This window comes from Cyprinodon tularosa, unplaced genomic scaffold, assembly GCF_016077235.1.
Source record: "Cyprinodon tularosa strain WSP-4 unplaced genomic scaffold, ASM1607723v1 ctg197, whole genome shotgun sequence".
In the NCBI taxonomy this organism is placed as follows: Eukaryota; Metazoa; Chordata; class Actinopteri; order Cyprinodontiformes; family Cyprinodontidae; genus Cyprinodon; species Cyprinodon tularosa.
The window spans coordinates 818,107-839,722 of NW_024038720.1; the positions used below are offsets into that span (position 1 = coordinate 818,107).

The 21,616-nt window shown below is 37.3% G+C and overlaps 2 protein-coding genes across 4 annotated transcripts in view; one reads left to right on the forward strand and one right to left on the reverse strand.

Moving 5' to 3' along the window:
- The window catches only part of dagla (diacylglycerol lipase, alpha), a 43,810-nt gene extending 26,577 nt beyond the window's left edge, over positions 1–17,233 (reverse strand). For 2 of the 3 annotated variants that reach the window (XM_038283756.1, XM_038283754.1), the window contains exon 1: positions 16,470–17,233. The gene's annotated coding sequence lies outside the window, so the exon portion shown is untranslated. The remainder of the gene's footprint in view (positions 1–16,469) is intronic. The other variant, XM_038283755.1, reaches the window with a different exon arrangement.
- LOC119782748 lies at positions 14,215–21,368 on the forward strand. Its single transcript, XM_038283863.1, has 4 exons — positions 14,215–14,490; positions 17,141–17,278; positions 18,374–18,553; positions 19,249–21,368. The coding sequence occupies exons 1-4, from the start codon at positions 14,215–14,217 to the stop codon at positions 19,516–19,518; spliced, it is 864 nt and encodes a 287-aa protein (XP_038139791.1). The 3' UTR covers positions 19,519–21,368.
- The last annotated feature ends 248 nt before the right edge of the window (positions 21,369–21,616 follow it).

Here is a 21,616-nt window from a genome sequence, read left to right on the forward strand (position 1 = left end):
TAGATAACAAAGGCCTCCACAAACAAATGTGTTAAAGTTATAAACTGTACTGCCAATAGCATCAGATACTTCCACTGAAGCAGGCTGAGATAATACCCTATAAAAAAAACAGCTAGTAAATCATAAAAGGCAGGAAGAACAAAAATAGTTTTGTATTGAAAGAGACTTACTTTTCACATTTTCTTTGAGAAAGCTTGAATTTGACAATTTTCTAACACATTAATGATATAAATCTTAGCCAGGCATGTAACTGCTCTGATTCTTGTGATGCATTAAACTGGAAATGAGGCATTTCCTAGTCCCTCATATACCCTTGATATTAATGGTCACTGAAAAAATAAATATAAGGAACTTTCTCCACAAAATAGGATATTTGACCAGGTTGTTCTTTCTTTTTGGAATACCAGCTAGGAGCAAATTTTAAAATGCACACAGACAGTCATTTGCCACCTCAGCTTGGCAACATTGTAAACAGCTTTGTCAGAATCAAGTTCTAAATGTCCCTATACCTGACCATAATGTGAGCCTTATTAGTGGTTTCACTGCATGCTGTAAATAACTGATCGCTTTAATCAGACAATTAAAAGTGTGGAATCAAAAAGGAAGCTAAAACAATCCCTACCTCCTTTCAAAATTCACTGTCTTCACACAGCAACTTTTAATAACGAATGGGGCAAAGAAGAGAATAGAAAGAAGAAGGTCAGGAAGAAATGGAAAGAAAAGGGAACAACTAAAGTTCCCCAAAATGTAATATAGGCCGCGACAATCAGGTCAATGAAACAACGAGTCCTCTTTTAAAATCAAAACCATGAGAAATCCTCAGAGACGCATCTATTGGCACTCTACTATGGGTAGATTCTGGAAACATTATCTGTACTCCCAGCAGAGAATCTAACTGAAAAAAGCAACACAATAATTCATCAGGAAAGTTTTTTGTATTGTAGGCCTTCAATCTCATAACTTTGCTCAGATAACTAACCCTACAGAAAAACTCTAAAGACTTACACGCTGTACTTAAAGGAATATAAATGGGTATTTTGAAGTGTAACTTAATGATCAGAGCAAATATACTGCAGATATAGCTGCATATGTTCAATGAAAAAAGGAACAATTTAATGCCGGTTAAAAAAGTACAAAAGTAAGTAATGCCTGTCAAATCCTCCAAATGGGAAACTTGTTTCTTTCCTTTCATTTGACTGTCACAAATTAAAACTTGCCGAGTTTTTTTTATTTTAACCTCTTGGGTTTGGGTCTTTGCAGTTTCTTAGGGCATCGAGTGTTTTAGGATGTACCCTCCTAAAGAGAATGGAAATGCATTTCTAAATGTTGCCCAAAGTAAATGTTCTCTTACAGGAAAATGGGCAGGATGCATTTCCTCCTTGGAAAGGTGTCAACACAGACATTCAGTCCCGGACCAGCAAACTGCCCAAACTACTGCCTTTAGAGGTGGTCAAACGCGCTGCTCATTAGGTAATCAGGTACATTTAGTGTAATTAGCAATAAAGGGGGTTCTACTTTTACTATGGAATTTAGGATTTCAAGTTTGGCTTCAATTATTAAATAAATGTTAGGTATTTGGACTTGTGTTCGCAGGTAGTTAAAAACAAACCACTGGACTTTGTTTTCCAAGGTTGACGAAGTTTCGCTTCCCATTCATTTTCAATTCAAAATGTCTAAATTAGAGTTGAGTTCCAAGCTTTAGAGTTGCCCTATAAAGCCTTGTTTTGGCTTAGAAAACATGCTAATTGAATCCGAAGAACAGGTCCTCCCCTTAGTATTGGGGAGTTGCTGAGGTCTTTGTTAGCCTACACAATACTGGTCTGTGCCTCTGAAAAGGGGGAGTCGTTAGGGAAATTGTTGGCCTGGCTGACAAGGCGAGAGTTCTTGGACCCCTGGATGGCGACGAGGATTATGATAGCAGGAAGGAATCAACTATCGCTGCATTGTAGGTTTTTGACAGCTGAAAGCTGAGTCCACCCCCCCTGTTTAAGTTTAGTTTTCCTTTCCTAACATAAATGGTTTCCTTCAAACCCCTTTCAAACCACCTGTCTTATTTGTCCAACATGTGAACAATGTGTTCCTCAAAAGTAGAGTTATTTGTTGTGTCCTTTAAACCTGAAGTTAAATTAAAGCATTTGTTTTAACCTGTTTCAGATCATATTTATTCTATCCTGATACACAAAGCAATAGAACTTAAAGAGGGTACACTTTCTTTTTCGACAAACTAGCTCCAGTTTCAACTCATACCTGCAAGATTTAATTGTCCTTCATAACTAGAGCTAAAAAAGTTGATCAACCTATTGGTAATACTGGACAATCATAGAGCCACAAAACATACAATATTATTATTTTTTGAGTTTTTATGGCACTAGTGGCTCGTTTTATGGACAGTAGGCTGACAGGAAAGGGGGTATGAGAAGGGGAGAGACATGCTGGAAAGGACCACAGGTCGGATTCAAACCTGCATCGCCCGCGTCGAGGAGTAAGGTCCACATACATGGGTTATGTGTGCTAACCACTGAGCCACCAAAACACGCCCTATGATATTATCCGTAATTTCTGTCAGGATGAAATCCTTTTGGATTGGTTAAAAGAAGAAAGAAAAAACTGCCATGAATGGCCACGACAGATGTCTGTACAGACTTATGACAATTATTTTTGCCCATTTATTAAAATCCTCCAATATAAAAATTTAGAAATACATACTTTACAGCAGAAAACTAAAACACAACTTTTAATGTAAAGATCAATCTATTTTTCAATATGGTGATATGTATACACTCTTTATCATACAATTTTTTCTTGTATCAGATTTAAACTTGCAACCCAATAAAGCAACAAGATGATGCTCTTATTGTCAAATCGTCATTTCTGAACAATGGCGAAAACAAAATCTAGTCAATCGATCGTGCAATCAGCTCTCAGCAATCACTAATGAGTATTGGGCTCTTTGAGTCTAATTTCACAGGAGGCAACTGATGCCTCAGTGTACCATCCTCACTAATAGCTGTTGCCTCCTCGGGGGCCTTCCCATCCATCAACCAAGAGGATGTTAGGCCATTACTGGTGCTGTTTGTCCGCTACTGTCGACAACCACTTATTGTCCTCACAAAAGTCAAGTCAAATTCTAAGACATTACAATAGATATTAAAGTGCAGAGAAGTCCATCTATCTTTGCTTACAAAACTCTGCTAAACCCATCATACAAATTTAAATTAGTTATGGATGCCCAGATATAATTTTTTTTATTTCAAATATGCTACAGATTTTGCAGCTTTGAGTATCGACCCATACCAACCAGATCCAATGTCAGCACGAACCACACATACTTTTCTTATTTTGTAGTGTGGAATGTTAGAAGCGGCTTGATCTGGTAATAATACTCAGAGAACAAAAATCAACAAAAAAATAGGTATGAGAAAAACTGATCCGTTTATTATTGATTAATAGTTTACAAAAACTTCAAACTGAGATTTGAAACTTGAAACTCTGAGATTTTGGATGCATGCAGTTATTTTTCCAATTTATCTATTCAACCTGGATGTCTGCTGTCTTGCACATTTTAGACATGTCTCTGCTTCCTGAATTGAAGGCTGGAACTATCCCCTTAGTATCTGTCCTGAATATTTGGCCCAGGTTCAGGACATCAGACACCCAGGACCGGAAAAGAGGAACCGTGTCCAAGAATTTTTCAACATTTTTCCCACAACATCAATATTTTAATGTTAAAGAACAATAGTGATATAATGTAGAGGATAATTGTAAAGTCAAAGAAAAAAGGATAAATCATTTTCAGTATTTTTTCCAATTAAAAAGTGGGGTTAGCATTTGTATATAGCACACAAGACGAAATAATTTGTATTACCTTTTGCTGAAAAAATGTATGAAACTCTTTTCTACCATCAAGCTTTTGCGTTTGCACATCTAAATTCAGAGACGTCATTTTATTTTCATGATCAACTCTTAGGTTTCACATAACGTGCCACAGGTTCTCGGAAAGGTCCAGGTAACATGCAGACGGCAATTATTTTAACGTGCAGGATTTTTCCACACTATAGGGTGGACTGGATTATAAGGTACACTGTCAACAAATGGTTTGTTTTTGAAAAATGTTTTATCCACTTTCGTACCACTGCGCGAAAAACTTGAGTTTTAAGTACGCGTCGTAAGCGTCTCCCTGACAGGGGCCAGATTCGCCTCCTTATACACATATGGTAATATTATGATGAAGAACAGTATGCATTATTCCACCACACTCCTGATTAATGTGGCTGTAATCCTGCAGGAGGTGTGGATTTTTTACTTTCCCAAAGTCTTACCAACACATATTTACAGAGCACAATGTACCAAATAAATTCACTACCAGGTCAGTAAGAACAACCAGACTTAATCTTTGTATTAGGATTACAAGGCACACTGTCATTCTATAAAGGCATAGAGGAGGATTGTCATGAATTTTTGAAAAGACCTGCCCTCTCCACAAAAAAAAAAAAAAAAAAAAAAAAAAAAAAAAAAAAATGCACATGCTCAACCCTGTGCCTGCTCCCGTGAGGAATTGGATGGAGGGCTTTTAAGTGCGCATTTTAGTGCGAAAAATATGGTATACACTTTGACTTGAACTACATCATTTTAGCTGCGGCTTTGTGTTTAGGGTAAATCTTCTGCTGTCAGAGCTCTCCTTTGCCAGTCTGTGTTGTTTTGAGCAATTAAATGACTTATGAAGGCAGAAGGTAGCACTGGATTTTATCATCTGGCACACAAGTAAACAGGACTGACAACCAAGGCATGCCATGCTTGTAATATTTTCATGTGTTCCAGTAAAACAATGTATGCTTCTGCTTTGACTGTAGAAATAACTGACCACTTTATGTTGATGTATCATAAAATCCTATCAAAACATCTTAATCCTAATGAGACAAAACTTGGCAGAGTTCAAATTGTATGAATGTCTTTGCAGTGTACTGTACGGCTTTATCTTTAGACTGTGCTCTTTTGAAATGTTTCCCTCCCCAGCTATTCACATTCACTTAAACAGCACCTATTATTAAACATTTATTGCTTGTTTTATTTGCAGTCATACCCTGATCAATGTTATAGAAGTGTGGTGTTCATAGTTCACCAAATAAACTTTGACCAGTGGAATGGCTTTAGTGTCTACCAAAGACCTTATAATCTATTGGAGGTAAACCAGTAACAAACTCCTTATGCACCATACATTCTGTGGCCTCAGTACCACCAAACATTTCAGCAAAGATCTTGTATCCCTGTGCTCAAAAAGATATGTTTCACACCCTCTCTGCACACACAACTGAACATTTCCACCATGACTCTCTTTAGAGCTGTTCTGTGAAAATTAAAAACCATTTCATTATTGATGCTGTGGGAGAGAGGGGGAAGCCTCCCAGTATTAATGAGTTCAGGTTTTATTTTGTATTGAAGCCCTCCTTCTCAAGCAGTGGATAAACCCTGCTGTCATGCCTAAAACTGTAACACATCTATGTGCATAAAATCTAAATTTAAACGTTCACAATCTAAGCCTCTAAGCTGGCCATCATTAACTGGACAACTAAATGCTAAACTGCTGCTCTTGACTCTGCTATTAAATGCATTCTGTATGACACATCCAAACTAAAACCTCCATCTGCAACCATATGACGTGTGTGTGTGTTTTTTGGACAGACCGGGATATATTGCTGCATGTGAGCAATGCTGTTGGCCCCCCAGACTGTGTACTACTGTGTGCCAGGCCGATCCCCACGTGACTAGATAACAATACAGCGACAACAATGTCAGGGCTCCTGGCATTTCCTGATGCCTTTGTCTCTGATGGAGACAACAAGGTCAAAGGTATGCTACGTTGCATCTAGAATGTTTGAAAGATAGTAACATCTAAACAGAACAAAATGACCAAACTTCTATTTAAACATGGCCTATACATCTCTAAAATCTTGCATATTAACAGCAAAATGACAGTTGGCATTTGCTGCAAGGCAAAGGTTCGGACTCTCCTGGTTTCAATGCTCAGATACCTGCACTCAACAAGGTCAATAAATCAATAAACCACAGTGTAAAGGAAGCAAACAATAGATCTGGATCTAAACCCAGTCGCCGGGTTTAGATCCAGGTTTCTATTCCTTGTTTTGCACCAAGTATGTTGATCCGGTATGACTAGCAGCTGGTGTTTTAGTATCCCACTCCTCCATTTCACTCCCAGCGAGCATGCTGCAGCAACAGCAGGATCAAGAACAAGCTGTGGGGCACAGACTGCTGCTCGCAGCCTCATCACTTATACCACATTCTCTACCTGTGTTACCTGCTCATCTATCACTTCAATATGGACTATAAGTAAACACCCAAGCTGTCCATTAAATGTTTCCAAACACACAGATCTTAGAAACTGGTTTGAAAGCAAACATACAGCTGAGAAATACAAATACACTGAACCAATATGACTCTTTACCTAAAAGATGTTGAAGATCGGATAACACTTAAAACAGAGGATGTCTGTAATCCTCAAATGTCAACTCACACCTGCTGATTGAATCTGAATTATTCAGCTCTGAACTGCAATTTTCACAATAATCTATGCTAATCCTAAAAATGCTAGGGCTGAAACTTATGATTATTTTATAAAAATCTTTCAATAACTTTTTCAAATAACAATCAAATAGACAAAGGTTCCTTAAAGAAGAAATTTAATCAATTGTTTTTTTTTCCATTTGAGGAGTTCTGGATAGAGCATGTTGACAGACAAAAACATTTTTTCTTTTATCGTAAATGGAAGATTTTTATATATAATTTGTACAATCTTACTATAAGTGGGTAACTCTGTCAGCTTAAGGTATGTTTTAGAGTCTCTACACTCCAGTTAACGATTAATTGATTACTAAATGAGTTGATGATTAGTTCAATAATACGTAATAATTAATCACGATTATTCCCAATAATTATTTCAGCCCTAAAAAATGCTGACCAAATATATCCCCTTTAACTAGATATTTAGATATATTAATTAAATTAGTAAATACTTCAAACAGATAAGATATTTTGACATTGCAATTGCATAAAGACAAAATAAACAAAAAACAGAGAATGGTTAAGATGAAAACTGACTATTTTTGAAGTGGCCTTCTAGGAGCCCTGAATTAAATCCTATCAAGCATCGTTGGAAAGAGCTGAAACATGCCATCTGAAAAAGGCACCCTTAAAATCTGAAACAACTGGAGCAGTTTGCTGATGATGAATGGACTGGGTGCCTGCAGGCTGCATGGAAATGGTGTTAGCATGTTATGGTAATTAGTGGACACACCTTAACTGGACATGCCTCTTTGGTCACATTATATTTAGTCTACCATAATTTCTTTCCAGGTCTGTTTGATTGATTAAAAAACAACGTCTCACTTTAATTTTTTGACATTTTATATAATTTTTCTTCATTATTACTTTTGCATGATTCAAGTTATTTTTGTGACCATTGTGGGGTTTTCTTTTACTAAACAAAGGGTGCCAACAAGTTTGTCCACGTGTGAAAATAGGCCTGTATAGATATTTAAAAGCAAGCTTTAGATCAATTTATCATGCTATTTTTTAAGCTGTGGGGTCCCGTGTAATGAGTGTATATACTTATTTTCCTGCGGTTCAAGTATTGTGACTAGTCCCAGGTTTTTCTGAGGTTATATCAGCTATTTGGTCCTGTTCATTATTTCAGACTCTTCACTTGAGTCTATGAGAACACCTGCGAGGAGCACCACATATTGGTCGGTTCACACTGAAATATTTTCCTCTTCTGTATTGTAGTCCTAAAAGGTTATGCTCGACGGAAGATGCACCACTTTACAGGTGTGTGTGAAACCAATGACAAAGTATATTTGAGAACAAGGGGGTCTTAAGAGAACTATAAATACAATATTTTTGAGCTGTATAATATCATTAGTTAGAAATAGATAAGCCTAAATTAGGCAGAAATAGTTTCTGAATGCTGACAAATGTCATTCATATTTACTAATTCCCTGGGGGCCATTAAATTTAATTGCATAATTTAGGGGCAAATTTGTTTGAATAAGTTGATTTTTGGGCTGTTTCAAATATGAATCTCATGTCAACAGGCCCAAAGGGACATGTGCCTATATTTGTCTTCTTTGCACAACACAAAAACACCTACATGTGAGACAATTGTAGATGAGAAATAATTAGTTCTTTGGAAAAACTATGAGCAGCAAGTAGCTACTTGTAGTGGCAGTCTCACTGTGCATCTGTGTCACTTCAATTCAATGCATAATTCTAGAGCAAAGAAGCAGCGGTAATGCCAACAGAGGGGAGGGTGGACACAAGGCTCGACTTAGAAAAAATGCTTCACAACAACCACAGGGAGCCAAGCATCATCCAGGAGCCGTGGCTTCTCCTGACGTCCCTTCTGCTCAGGTTGTATTGTTGTGGATACAATGTACTGATGCTATAGATATTTTACATTATTAATTACACATGGAAGACAAGAAACATCTTACAATTCCTTGTTTTTGAAGTAAACAAACTTGCATTCTGAACCTGCTCATAAAAACTTCACTAGAGGCCTCGATTTATTGCTTTAACTTAAGGGCTGGTTATACTCCCACAGCAGTGTGTTGCAGTGAGTTTGTCACAGATATTTTTGATTTATGCTCAATATTGAAGCGTGGTCTGCGCTATGTTATTCCATGGCACAACGCAAGAGGTACAATCAGGAACTAGCTGTGGGTCTAGATACGGCCAAGGCAGTGAGGAAGTGGGGGCGAGTTTGTGCAACAACGGGGGAACATGAGGGGGGAAAAAGAGCGGGGATCCAGGTGGAAAAAGGGTACCAGCGTTCTCGCGCACCTCGCTCTTCTAGCTGGTCCATCTTCACGAGTCGTTTTCCACAATAGCAGTCATGCAAACAAAACAAGCCGGTAAGATCAGAGGCCTCCGGTCTGTTGCAAGGGCTGCGGTCACCTACAATTTTTGAGAGGTGCACCAGAGTGTCTGCAGAAAGGGTGGGGGTAAATTTCAGTTCACTGCGACACACACGCAGATGACCTGGTTTCTGAGTATAAATCAGCCTTGAATCTATAACAGCAAGACTTGCGTTGATTCATGGGAGCTAAAATTGGATTCAAAATGAGGACACATTTATAGTTTAGTTTAAAATGTCTTTGAACAACAATTCCTTAAATAACTAAGGATTAACACTACATAGATAACATGGCTGGGATGAGCTGATCATGCATTTCCTTGCCGATACAATTTTTCAGTTTTCCCTTTAACCCTGACCTGCTGATTTCAATATTTTATATTATGCCGTAACACTCAAAGTTCAGGCAGTTCTTAATCCAACAGAAAATGACAATATTACAAGGTAATCCCCATTCATGCATCAAAGCATGTCCCGTTATGCATCCTCGTTGATGCGGCAAAGCAAATCCTGTCAGTTGATGAAAGAGGAAACGAAACACCAGTTTCTCAGTATTTGACCCGATGATCACCAGCCACAGAAAATAACGCAATTCTAATCTCCTGCTGATAAACATTTCCACCTCAAAATATATTCCATGAAACGATGTTGTTACTCTGTTTTGCAACTATTTTGTCTTATAGTAATAAAGTACCGGTACGAGGCAACTCGAACATTTCCTCAAGACTGTAAAGACAGGCTGAAAATGGCCTGGCATGTTGTCGAGTGCTGGGCAGACAGGCCACTAAGACACTCTGCAGTGAAATGTTAAAGTTATGTTGGTTTGGCATGACTGTGTGAGCACAGAGCTGTCCCAAATCTCTATCTCCTCTGCTCGCTGCCATCCATCCATCTGCTCCAAGTCTGTCTGCTTTGTGCCTGGGTCAGAGTTTCCACTGCTCAGATCAAGATTCTCTCCGGCATTTGTCACAATGTTCGCTCTTCTGTTGCTGCCGTCTCTAATTATCCCATCCCTCCCCATTGTGTCACAGTACAGCAGCTTTCTGTCCATCCTAAAGAATCTCACCCTCTCCCATCTACATCTCACCCTCTTTCTTTCTTTCACATCTTCCTTCTTCCCATCCTCACGCTCGCTCCTACCCACACACTCATTCAGTATTCAATATTAGAGAGGACATTTGTGAGTATGAAAGTGAGCATGTGCATCAGCATCATTTTTGGTGCAGAGAAAACCTACACTTTCCCCCTCTAGCCTTCCCCCAACCCCCTCCTCTTCCTTATCAAGCTAATCCAGATTCGGGTTTTGGTTGCGTACTGCTCATCTTTTTTTAGATTGAAAGCCATGTGCCACTCACTCCTACTCTCCCTCTGCCTTTCTCCATCTTTTTCTCCCACTACCACCCACTCAATCCCTTTCACCTCTTCCCACTCCATTTTCTCTTCCTTCAGTCGATGTGATAGTATGCGCAGTGGAGATTGCATGGCATGCATGAATGTTGTGTTTGCGTGTGTCCGTGTGAGCGTCGGGATGGTAACATATGTGGTCTGCCATCCAGTCTGTGCCTCACTGCCCACAAACATGAAGGAAATTATTTGCGATTGTATAAAATACAGAGGAAAATAAATAAAAATGTAGCTTCTTTTTTCCCCCCATGCAACATTTTACAGCAGGCACAGGTTTTCAGCAGTGTGCTGAATTTTTCATAGTTAAGGTATATATCTTGATGCAGATGCCCGCAGATAGCTGCAACTTATGAATTGTGATAAAAAGATATACAGCAGTTTGAGAAAAAGATGCATTGTCAAAGCATTGTAAAAACTACACAAACAATGACTAGTTTGCTTTGTGCATGGCTTGGCATTCTCTTACTATGACAACCCTGAGCAAAAACACTAAGGTTTTACAATATTTGCTCTAGTGTTGTGTGATTTTGCAAAAAAAGAGAATTTTATTTAGATTAGCACTAACTAGACACACATACATGTTTGGTTCCAGGGTTTTATTGTTTACATGAACTTAAATGCTCTTGTCTAATGTCTATGATGCAACACTTTACTGTTGCATGGAAAAGTGCACACTTCTAGCTCAAATGCTTGGATCAGCTCACTAGTTGCTACTCCCTCTCTCCTAAAGAGCTGGAGTGAAAAAGTTAGCATCTTATTCTTGTAAATGCAGGATTAAAAAAACAGTTAACACTGAGGAATATTTATCTACCTCAAATGAAAAAAAAACAAACAAATATTTTCATAAATTATATAAATGTTTAATTTTCTTAATACACTTTGACGGAAATGTAAAGTAACTAAACACAACTTTTGTTATTCTCAAGTGTGTTATTTACTAAAATAACATGTTTATATTTTTTGTAAAGAGAACCATAATTATAACAAGTTGATATTGCATTATCTGGGTACATAGTCAGGGTTTTCACTGTGCTGGTGCTTAAATCTGCTCGTCCTGCCTAGATGGAGCCTCTCTATGCAGTCAGTGTGACATAAAAAAAATAAAAATCAGATCGGAGATTGAAAAGTATGTTTTTTTTTTAAGTGTAGGAAAACTGAAGTAGCCTTTTCTTAGTAAGCTGACTGCCAATTAGCAACTAAAGGCGAGTCTCCAAACAACCTTTAAAAACAACTTTGTCCCTCCAGCCCAGTGGTTCCCAAAGCAGAGGGGCAGTATAATTCCAGGGGGTGTGGTAGAAGTGCATTAAATACATGACCCATTTGGGAAGTATTTAAAGGATTTTATAGCAAAGTTTAATTTGATGATTTTTCTTTGTTCAAGTGTTGAGAGGTTGATTGACTTGGTTTTGTGTTTGTTTTCTTATGTTACCGAATTAGGACAGTTTTTTGTATATTTACTAACCTGAGGACCAACAGGCTGGTCATAATGTGGTAGATCCCTATTTTTAATGTTAGAGAGTCAGTTTAGAGGTATGGTGTAAATTAACTTTAGGTTAATAAGGTATATATAACACAGTTATTAAAAATGTCCAAGTCAATGGAGTTTTCGATCTCAAATCAAAGTTGGCAAAGATGTCCCCCCAAAAAAATGAATGCACAATGTGTTAGAAAACCTTCTTAGGTCCACAGTATTATTTATAAATGCATGATGGATGAGTACAGAGAGCAAAGTAGAAAGAAAATATGGAAACAGGAAAGAAACAAAACAATTCTGACCTTTTCCAAAACTAATGAAAACACAGATCTGAAAACCAGTCAGGAAAGCTGCTAGGAGGGAGACAAAGACAACTTCCAATCAAGTTCTGAGTGTGTCCTACATGTGAGGACAACCTCCTGTGCTCTCCTTAAGCTGTTTACAGCTTAAGGAATGTTTACTTTTATGTTTAATGTTTACCTTAAGCAGCGCAGGGCATCATGGTTACCAACGGCAAATTACTTGAAAACATATCCAACTTTATAAAAAAAAAAAGAAGAAGTAATTTTAATAAGATTGAGATTTTTCAGCAACTAATTTTAAATGCTTAATTATATAGAGATATTAACCTGTTGTAAATAATAATGTAATCAATTGCATTTTTAAATGAATGTTTAAGTAAAATAAAACAGCTCGTATCATTATTTATAATCAGTGTTCACTTTTGGCAGAATTTTGACTTCATATTAGCACAATCCCCTCATCATAAACAACCTAAGGCATAGGATATTCCCATCAAAGCCATTTAAGATATAGAAAAAATCCTGCTAGAAAACCTATAAAGCAATGACTGACGGGAAAACTGATCTTAGTACAAATATTGTAATTTACAATTTAATTTATTGAAATTTTAAATAACCGCTGTTTAAAGCACTGATTGCAGCACAGCCAATTACAGCTAATGCAATCAGCTGCGATGTAATAGTTCTATTTAGTTACCCAAAACCTGTCCTTTCTGACCTCGTCTAAAAAAAAAATATTATACCCACTTTACTGATACACACCTTATAGACATCTACTCTCAGTTAACGCATCTTTTGAGCAGGATCAATCTTAAGTTAGATGAGAAGACAAAAACTCAGGCTTGGGCTCCAGTTACAACAGATTAAATTAAGGAAAAGCAACAAGGCATCAGGGCTTTCAGGGTATTTAAAGAAAGCCCCAAGCAGATGCAGAAATTAAGTCATACTTTGAATTAATTTGATAAATAAAAGGTATTTAGGGCTGAAACAATTAAGCAGATTAATCGATCATTGGAATAATCATCAACTAATTTAGTAATCGATTAATCGTTAAATGAAGTATACAGACTTAAAAACATGCCTTTAGTTGACAGAGGGACCCAGTTAGAGCAGTAAATACATCAAAATCGTATTGTAAACGATATATATAAACATTTTCTTCTGCCAATATGTTTCATCCAAAACTCCTCGAGTGGAAACTTTTCAGTTTCACCTGGTTAAATTCTGCGAACAATCTTATATAAGGAACCTTTTGCTATCCAATTATTAAATGAAAAAATAACCAACAGATTAATCGTTAGTTGCAGCCATAGCTTTCTTATGATGCAACAGTGCAAGATGACTTTGACTAATGTTGCTTCCAGTGTAAACCACACAACAATGTAAAGTCTGACAGACATCAGCAAACCATATTTTAATAAGAATTGGATTTAAAAAGTGAAATCAATAATAAATCAAATATTTAGTCCGCAAACTGAAAGTTACAAGGAAATTGTTACTATAACAGTGCAAAATATGACCAGATGTGTTATCTGATGTGTTTAGCAGCACAGTTAGCTGCTGGGTTAAGGTGTTGTTGTGAAGTGTGCTTTTCGGTTAGAGATAAGTTGGACTTTTAGAGAAGTGCTTGTGTAACGAGGCTCTGAATGTATGCAGTGAAAGGTACACAGCCCAAACACCAGTGACCATTTAACGGTTTTCAGTGAGACGTTTATCGTTTCTGCACTACATGCCCTGAAATATTGGGATATAATGTTCAGTGAGTATTTTTCTTGAACCAGTCTGATGAAAAACTGTTACAGGTAGTACCTGTCTCCCTTTTGCAGACAGCTATATCATGCATGTTTCTGTCTATCTATTGAGACAGATGATAAAACATTTTAAAAAGTCTAGATTTTACATGCAATTTTGTTAATTCTGATTTGCTAGCCATTTTCAGGTTAGCAACTGGAAATCCAGATCATTGCATACAGTCAACATCTCTATTTGTCTAAGGAGGTTCCGCCTCATAAGAGACTAGATCAAGATGAAAATAACACTAAAGCAGGGAGGGTTGCAGGAAGAGACTGGAGGTCCAGCAGAACAACATCAGATATATGTGGTCAGGGATGAAGATCACAGGCTCCAAGCAGAGGGAGGGTCAGGCAGATGGGAATCTGGACAGAGCCAACGAAGTGCATACATTCTCCAATTGGTTTAGTTTAGGATCAAGCTTGGCATCCTTCTCTCCTGACCACAGTTTAAGCAACATCTCACCTTCTGTTGACCAAAAACTGTTGAAGGTCTATGTAGAGCAGCTCTGTTGGATTCGGTACTACATCTTCAACCATAGCTTGACCCAGGAGACAGTTCCAGTGATGTGGAAGACCTTCTGCCTTTTTCCAGTACCAAAGAAATCTCATTCAGCAGTACTCAATGACTCTGCACCTGTTGCCCTAACATTGTGAAGGTCCTAGAGAGGTATCTATCTATTCACCTCAGCAAACAAGCAGTAATCAGGACTCACTGTAGTTTGCTTATTGCAGTGGAGTTGAAGATACCATCATACACCTGCTTAAACAAACCCACTATTATTTAGACAGGGTAGACAGCACTGAGAGGATCAAGCTCTTTGATTCTTCCAGTGCATTAAACACAATTTAGCCCAACTTGCATTGTGAGAAACTTCAGAAGACTCCGATGGGGGCATCAACAGTAACCTAGATCAAATATTACCTGATAAACACACCAGTCTGTGAGACTGAAGGGTCAATTGTAAACAAACTATAACTGTCCAATTTTAACGCATTTTTATCTGTCCGCCCTCTTCAAATTTGTTGTCCCCCCAAAAATCTTTTAAGTCATATGACTGACTGACACAAAACTAAAGACAAATCATGATTCTGCACTGCACAGATGATGATGCAGATTTTGTATGCACTATTAATGTATTTAGTACTGTATAATAACTTTCTTGATGAAAAAAAAATTATTTCATGATTTATTTTCATTTCCACTAATAAAAAAATATTAAGTGCACAATGTGCCAAAGCTATAACACCCATGGTCTGGATAGAGCTGCTGACATCAGTTCTACCTGGGTAAGGTCACATCCCAGACTAAGAGTAATGAGTAACAATGACCAACATTTTTGCACCCAACCTTTCACTGATAACATGCAAATAGTGTGCTTAATTTGTATGCCAATGAGGGTGCAAAATTACACCAAAAGCATGTTTTCACAACCAAAATATTACCAGGACTCTTTATGCTGACTGTATATTGAGGTTGATGCAGATTCATGCAGACCCGAGTAAACATAATTAATTAAAAGATGGACAAATCCAGAATCTCTAGCAGGGGCAAATATCTGGGTTACTTTGGGATCAAAAAGGATAGCTCCAGTTTTTTTGTTTTTATTCAAAGAATTTTAACAGTTAAAAAAAAAAGCATTGCTTGCTTCCTAAAAGGCATATATATATTTTTTAAATTAAACAAAAAATAAAGCACCTACAAGATAATCATCATTAAACCAGCAAAGTTTATTTATTTTACTTTCATCTAGTTTAGCAAATTCAAACCTGCATCCCTGCAGAGATATATGGAAGAGGATTATGGCCAATGAAAAAATAAAAAAGTTAACTGATTTTTAAATTTTATTTCAGTTTAATATTGGGGAAAAATGGCAGAATTTAATCTCAAATTTCTGACTTTTTTTCTAAAATTTCTGACTTTTTCTCAAATTTCTGACTTTAATCTCAGACTTCTGACTTTAATATCAGATTTTTGACTTTTTTTCTCAGATTTCTGACTTTTTTTCTCAGATTTTTGACTTTTTTTTCTCAGAATTCTGACTTTAATCTCAGACTTCTGACTTTTTTTCTCAGATTTCTGACTTTAACCTCAGATTTCTGACTTTAATCTCAGATTTCTGGCTTTAATTTCAGATTTCTGACCTTTTTCCCAGAATTCGACCTTTTTCTCAGAATTCTGACTTTAATCTCAGATTTCTGACCTTTTTCCTATATTAAACTGAAATAAAATATTCTAAAATATTCTTTCAGTTTTTTCAGTAGGATCAGATAAAGGGGGAGCATTTCTGGACAGACTTAAAGAATGAATACTAAAAGATAACTTTTAAAATGGTAAAAGCAAAAGTTGTTTAGCCGATGTGTCAGCGTCTACTACAACTTGCAAAATCTAACAAAAAGCTGCAGCTCTGGGGAACACTGGCGAGCCCTCACAATGCAAATCCAACAAGTTGATTAGTGCGAAACGGTGTTTATTCTGATCCAATCAGCAAAGCATCCAGATGTGCACAGAAATGTGCCTCAAACAGCCATGGAGCGGATCACCAATCAAAGTCATCTTTGCTGCTGCTCACCTGTGTTTTGACGATGCCTAGCAGAGACCCACTGCATCGGTTCCGCTCCCTTTCCCATATCCCTCCGTCAGTCTCTTCCCGACACGGGATCACCGATCGGGCGGATTAATGTCGAAATGTCTCAGCGCTCGATGTAAGAAAACCATTCAGACGTCATTGCAACAACCGAGACATGAATGGACTCCTAACGCATTAAAGCTCCGGAGAGTCCTCTGCTATCTGCCGGCTGTCAGGTAAAGCCGACACATACCATCGAGCAGCCAGATTAATTAGTCGGTGGTGTCCAAAGCGCTAGAAGCTGACAGCTCTGTTCTCCACCTGATCTGCAACACGTCTTCCACTGCGGCTCCTTACATCGTTTTCCATTCCCTTTCGTCAGGACGCTGCGTGATGATTCCTCCTGATGGGAGATAGAAAATCCCTTTGCGATTTTATGACCAGGATGAGTTCTTCTCCGGGGTTTTACGGTGTAGTTTACTGGTTTAGTGTGCCATCAGCCGGACAACTCCCGAATCCTACCGCGGACTAAACGCGGGCACCCTTATTCCGATAATTAAGCCCATCCCAGGAGACGTTTCCCATCGAAATATGCGCCATAACTCGCTATTCCGCTTCCTGCGCAAACGCCGTGAATGGCTCCTTTTACGTTCTTCTAATGGCTTTGTACACAGTATGCTGTGGCCACTTTGGGAATCTTGCGGAGAAATGGCGCCACCAGTGGTTTGTGGATCCATGGAGCCGCCAGCTGGTTCACTGTGAGCTCACAGGTTGCCGCTCCCCTCTCTGACGTCATCAAAGAAGAGCCGCCGGTGATCCGACACGGCGTCAATTATTTGTTTGCTTTTTTGTCTCTGTCAGAGAAAAATGTCTTTCCTAGAGACAACTATTCAAAAAATGTTAAAAATTTTTAGCAGAAACAACAGCATAGTGGAACAACCCCTCAAAGTTATGCGCATGCGCACGATCTATCGCAGTGTTTTCTGGCGTTTTTTCTCGTTGCCATAGGGACGACATAGCGATGCAGGCATACTTGGAGGACATAAAACGAACAATTACGTTAAAATAAATGAAAAATAACCCTACATTAATCTCAGAAATGTTTTTTTTTATTACCTTTTGGGAAATGTATATTAGTTGTTGTTATGTGAAAATTGCTATAAACCCCAGGTCTAGGCAAAACATTTTCTTGCACCTGATGGGTTGCATCGGGCTTGGGTGAATAAATAACAAACAAACAAAAAATAAACAATTACACCAAAATGTCTGAACAGAATAGAGAGATTACTTATCAGTTCACCCATAAGAAAATAATAGCCAACAAATTACAACACAATCTTACAATTACATACAATTGTACAATTTACATACATATATATGTGTGTGTATGTGTATATGTATGGGGATATATACACACACAAACACACACACACACACACATATATATATATATATACATATATATATACATATATACATATATGTGTGTGTGTGTATATATATATTAATATTTATATATATGTGTGTATATATATTTATATATATGTACATATACATGTATGTGTATATTATACACATACATACATATATATATATATATATATATATATATATATATATATATATATATATATATATATATATATATATATATATGTATATATAGTTATGTGTGTGTGTGTGTGCGTGTGTATATATACATATATATATATATACATAATATTGTTAGTTATCATTAATGATAAGTGTACATTTACCCAGTATAGAAAATATACTGTTGCTGCTTTGATTATTTACAATTTTGACAGATATATAACTTTATTTAATTTTCTCCATATTTTAATTTGCTCCATATTGCCAGAAAGTTTTTGTGAGAAAATCCATGTACTCCCCCCCTTTTTTTCAAGCAAGCAGATGGTACATCCCAGTCTATCCTGCTCTCTTCTTGTTCCCCTCCCTCCTGCTCTCAGTGTCCTCCATCTCTCTGCTGTCGCTCATTTTCCTATACTAAGGACATCTTCACTTCCAAAGCTGTTCCTTCTCCTCCGTCCAATTATTCAGATAATTTCTACCCAACTGTTTGTAAGGTAAGCAGCAATCTTTTTTATCCTAAAACGAAACACAGCTGGATTCAAACATTTTTGTTAGGATGCTGCAGCTTGCATTTTTTGTCATTCAAACTGCTGTGATGCATTCTCTCTTAACCATATTTATATCTTTTTATATACCTCGTTTCATTTTTTATTTATTTCTTAAACTGCTGCAATCTCTCCTCCATCTTGGCATCCATTTATAGCACATATGACTCATGAGGTTTTGCAGTCAGACCGTGGACAAGGCAGACAAATATATGAAACGTTTTACGTTTGCATCTACCTGTTCCTTTTTCAGAATCAACAACAAAAAGGTTCAAAAAAGTGAAAAGAATTTTAGCAGTATTACTCCTGCATCCATTACTGAATTACATGGTTGATCCTTTTAACTAAAGAAAAAAGAAAAGAAAAAGCTTAACACAGGAAGCTGCTGTGATTGTGATTATTTCTACAGTGGGAGGTTATGTCACCGCAGCTGTGACCTTAATAAACATTTTCCTGTTCTTATGGGAAATAGGGTACTTCCATCAATGCCATTTTTTCCCCCCCAAGGTCATATTTCAGGCTTCACCACGTTATACTTTGCTTTCAGGGCCTTTCATTCTCAGTTCACAGCAGAGCACATATAATGGTAACAGGGGGCAATCTAGAAGGTTAATTTGTCTGTTTGCTGTTTCTCATCGGTATAGCAACACCTTCTAAAGACTATTTCTGACCAGACCACACCTGTGTTCCTGAATACATGGAGGCCAAAGCCAAGGCTGGGGCTTCAGCGCCCAAGGCCACATCCAAAGCAGAGAAGAAGGAGCCAGCACCACCGCGCAAGGCGGACCCGGCCCCTGCGGCCCCTGAGCCCGAGAATCAACCTCCATCCCAGGATGGGGCAGCAGATGCTGAGTCAGCAGCAGCAGCAGCAGCAGGTGACAAGGCCTCTGGTAGAGACTCTCTGGAACACCTGAAACCCTTTCTTATTGGTGGTGCCGTTATCGCTGCCGGAGCTATTTTGCTGGGAGCACTGCTGCTGGCAAGGAGAAATTAAAACCAATCTAAAATAAGAATATTGTTGACTGGTTCACAGACTTTTTTTGGTTTGATCAGCAATGGGGAGACACAGCAGTCTGTGCTTTTTTTTATCTTTTGTTGTCCTGTTCAGATTTTTCTTTTGGCCTGCTTTAATGTGTAATGCATCAACCTATGTAATGTTTGATCAAGGCTTTATATGGAACATAATTATAATAGATGTACGCATGAAGTTGCTACAATACTGCATATCAAATGTATTTAGAACATTAAAAAATGCACAGCATAGCATAACCTCCAGAATCATCTAAATGTAATTTAATCTAATACTTTTTGCAGCTTGTACAAAAAATGGGCATAGAGTTTCATTGTTTATTAATTCTTAGTTTATTTTGCTTAAAAGTCCTGAAAAAATGTATTCTCTGTATCAATTATGTCCCAGGACCCTGAGTTTTAAGTTTTTATTTCCTTATTGGAGTAAATGAGTTAGTGGAAGGAGGATAAAGCTTTTTAATGTGAGTGAGCTGCATATTTTGGCCAAGGAAACGCCTTAGTGTTTCAGAATAAAGAAGAATAGGCATGGGTCTGTGATCTAACGAAGAGTGACCTTTGATGAGCGATTATGGGTTTGGAAACAGAAGACTACTGCATAAAGACTTAAAACAAGCAAAATGCATTTAACAGCAGTATGTGGGAGGCAAAATAATACGAGATAAAGACATTATTCGGTTTTAATTAAAATCAAACCCATATATTTTGGCTAATTCACTTTTGGAATTCATGATCTTAATGGGCTGGGATTTTTTTTAATTCCAAGCTAGCAAACATTAGAACATACCAGCATGACACGGATGAAAAAAGGAAATACAAAGGGTTTTGGATCTTGTCAAATAATCTAAAAAAATCTATAACCTTTCACATGTGTCAACACAAACAGTTCTGATATTTACCTCTGTTTACATCGAACTTCTGACACTATATTACATAAGGGTTACAATGGGCCAAAAGGCTACTGTCAAAATATCAGAGTTGTTTTTATTTTTCCTCTGCTCTTCTCACGTTCTCGGATGCACAAACAACATTAATGATATAAAAACATTATATATTTACAGGAGCATGAAAGCAATGTGTATATTTGCTGTCATTCATTTAAAAGGGGGGAGGAAAAAAACGTACATTTTTTACTGCTTAAACTCATATGTACAGCTGTTCACAGAAATTTCTGCTTGCATCGTATAACTCATCTAGTTGACTCTGACCTGTAGGTAGAAGGTTAGTTCTTACACACACACTTTTAGTGTTTAGTTAAAACAAATATTAAACTGTTTAGACCAAAAAGTTATCTATACACATTCAACACTCGCCACAACTTCCCTACTACGATCAAAAAAATAGTGTGCCGAAAAAAAACCAAAAAAAACAAAAAACAAATGACACTTTACATTGTATAATACAGTGTATTTAAAAAAAAAACTAGAAAAGAATATTCCTATTTTCATAATTTCAAAAGCGTATAAATGCAATAATTCAGGTAGGAGTCCTCATTTAGCATATGTGCTGTAGCATATAAAATTACATAGATGATGTAATAATGTATGATGTTACTGATGGCTATAATAGTGATGATATTTATCAAGGTGACTGTGATGATGATAATGATGGATATGATCTATATATTTTTTATATTTTTAGACATATCTTCCTTATGCACACTCCCCTCTGCTTTTAACCATCGAAGTGTAAAAGAAAAGACTTCTAAAACCAACATTATTAAAGACAGTGAACCAGACAAAGTGGTCATTGCTTTTTTCTTCATCTTCTGTAAGGACTTCTAGTTCATGTTGGGTTGGATTGAGTTAAGAAAATAGATGAAGTATTTAAAATGTGGTAAAAATCAAAAGTTACACTGGGCTACAAAAAACACCTTTTGCTGGGCACCGCTTTGTTTGATCTCTTCTCAGCCATGGATGCAACTGGATGCGGATTAACATCTTGTGTTGTTAAGTTAGTAAGTGGGGGCATAAAAATATTGAAAGC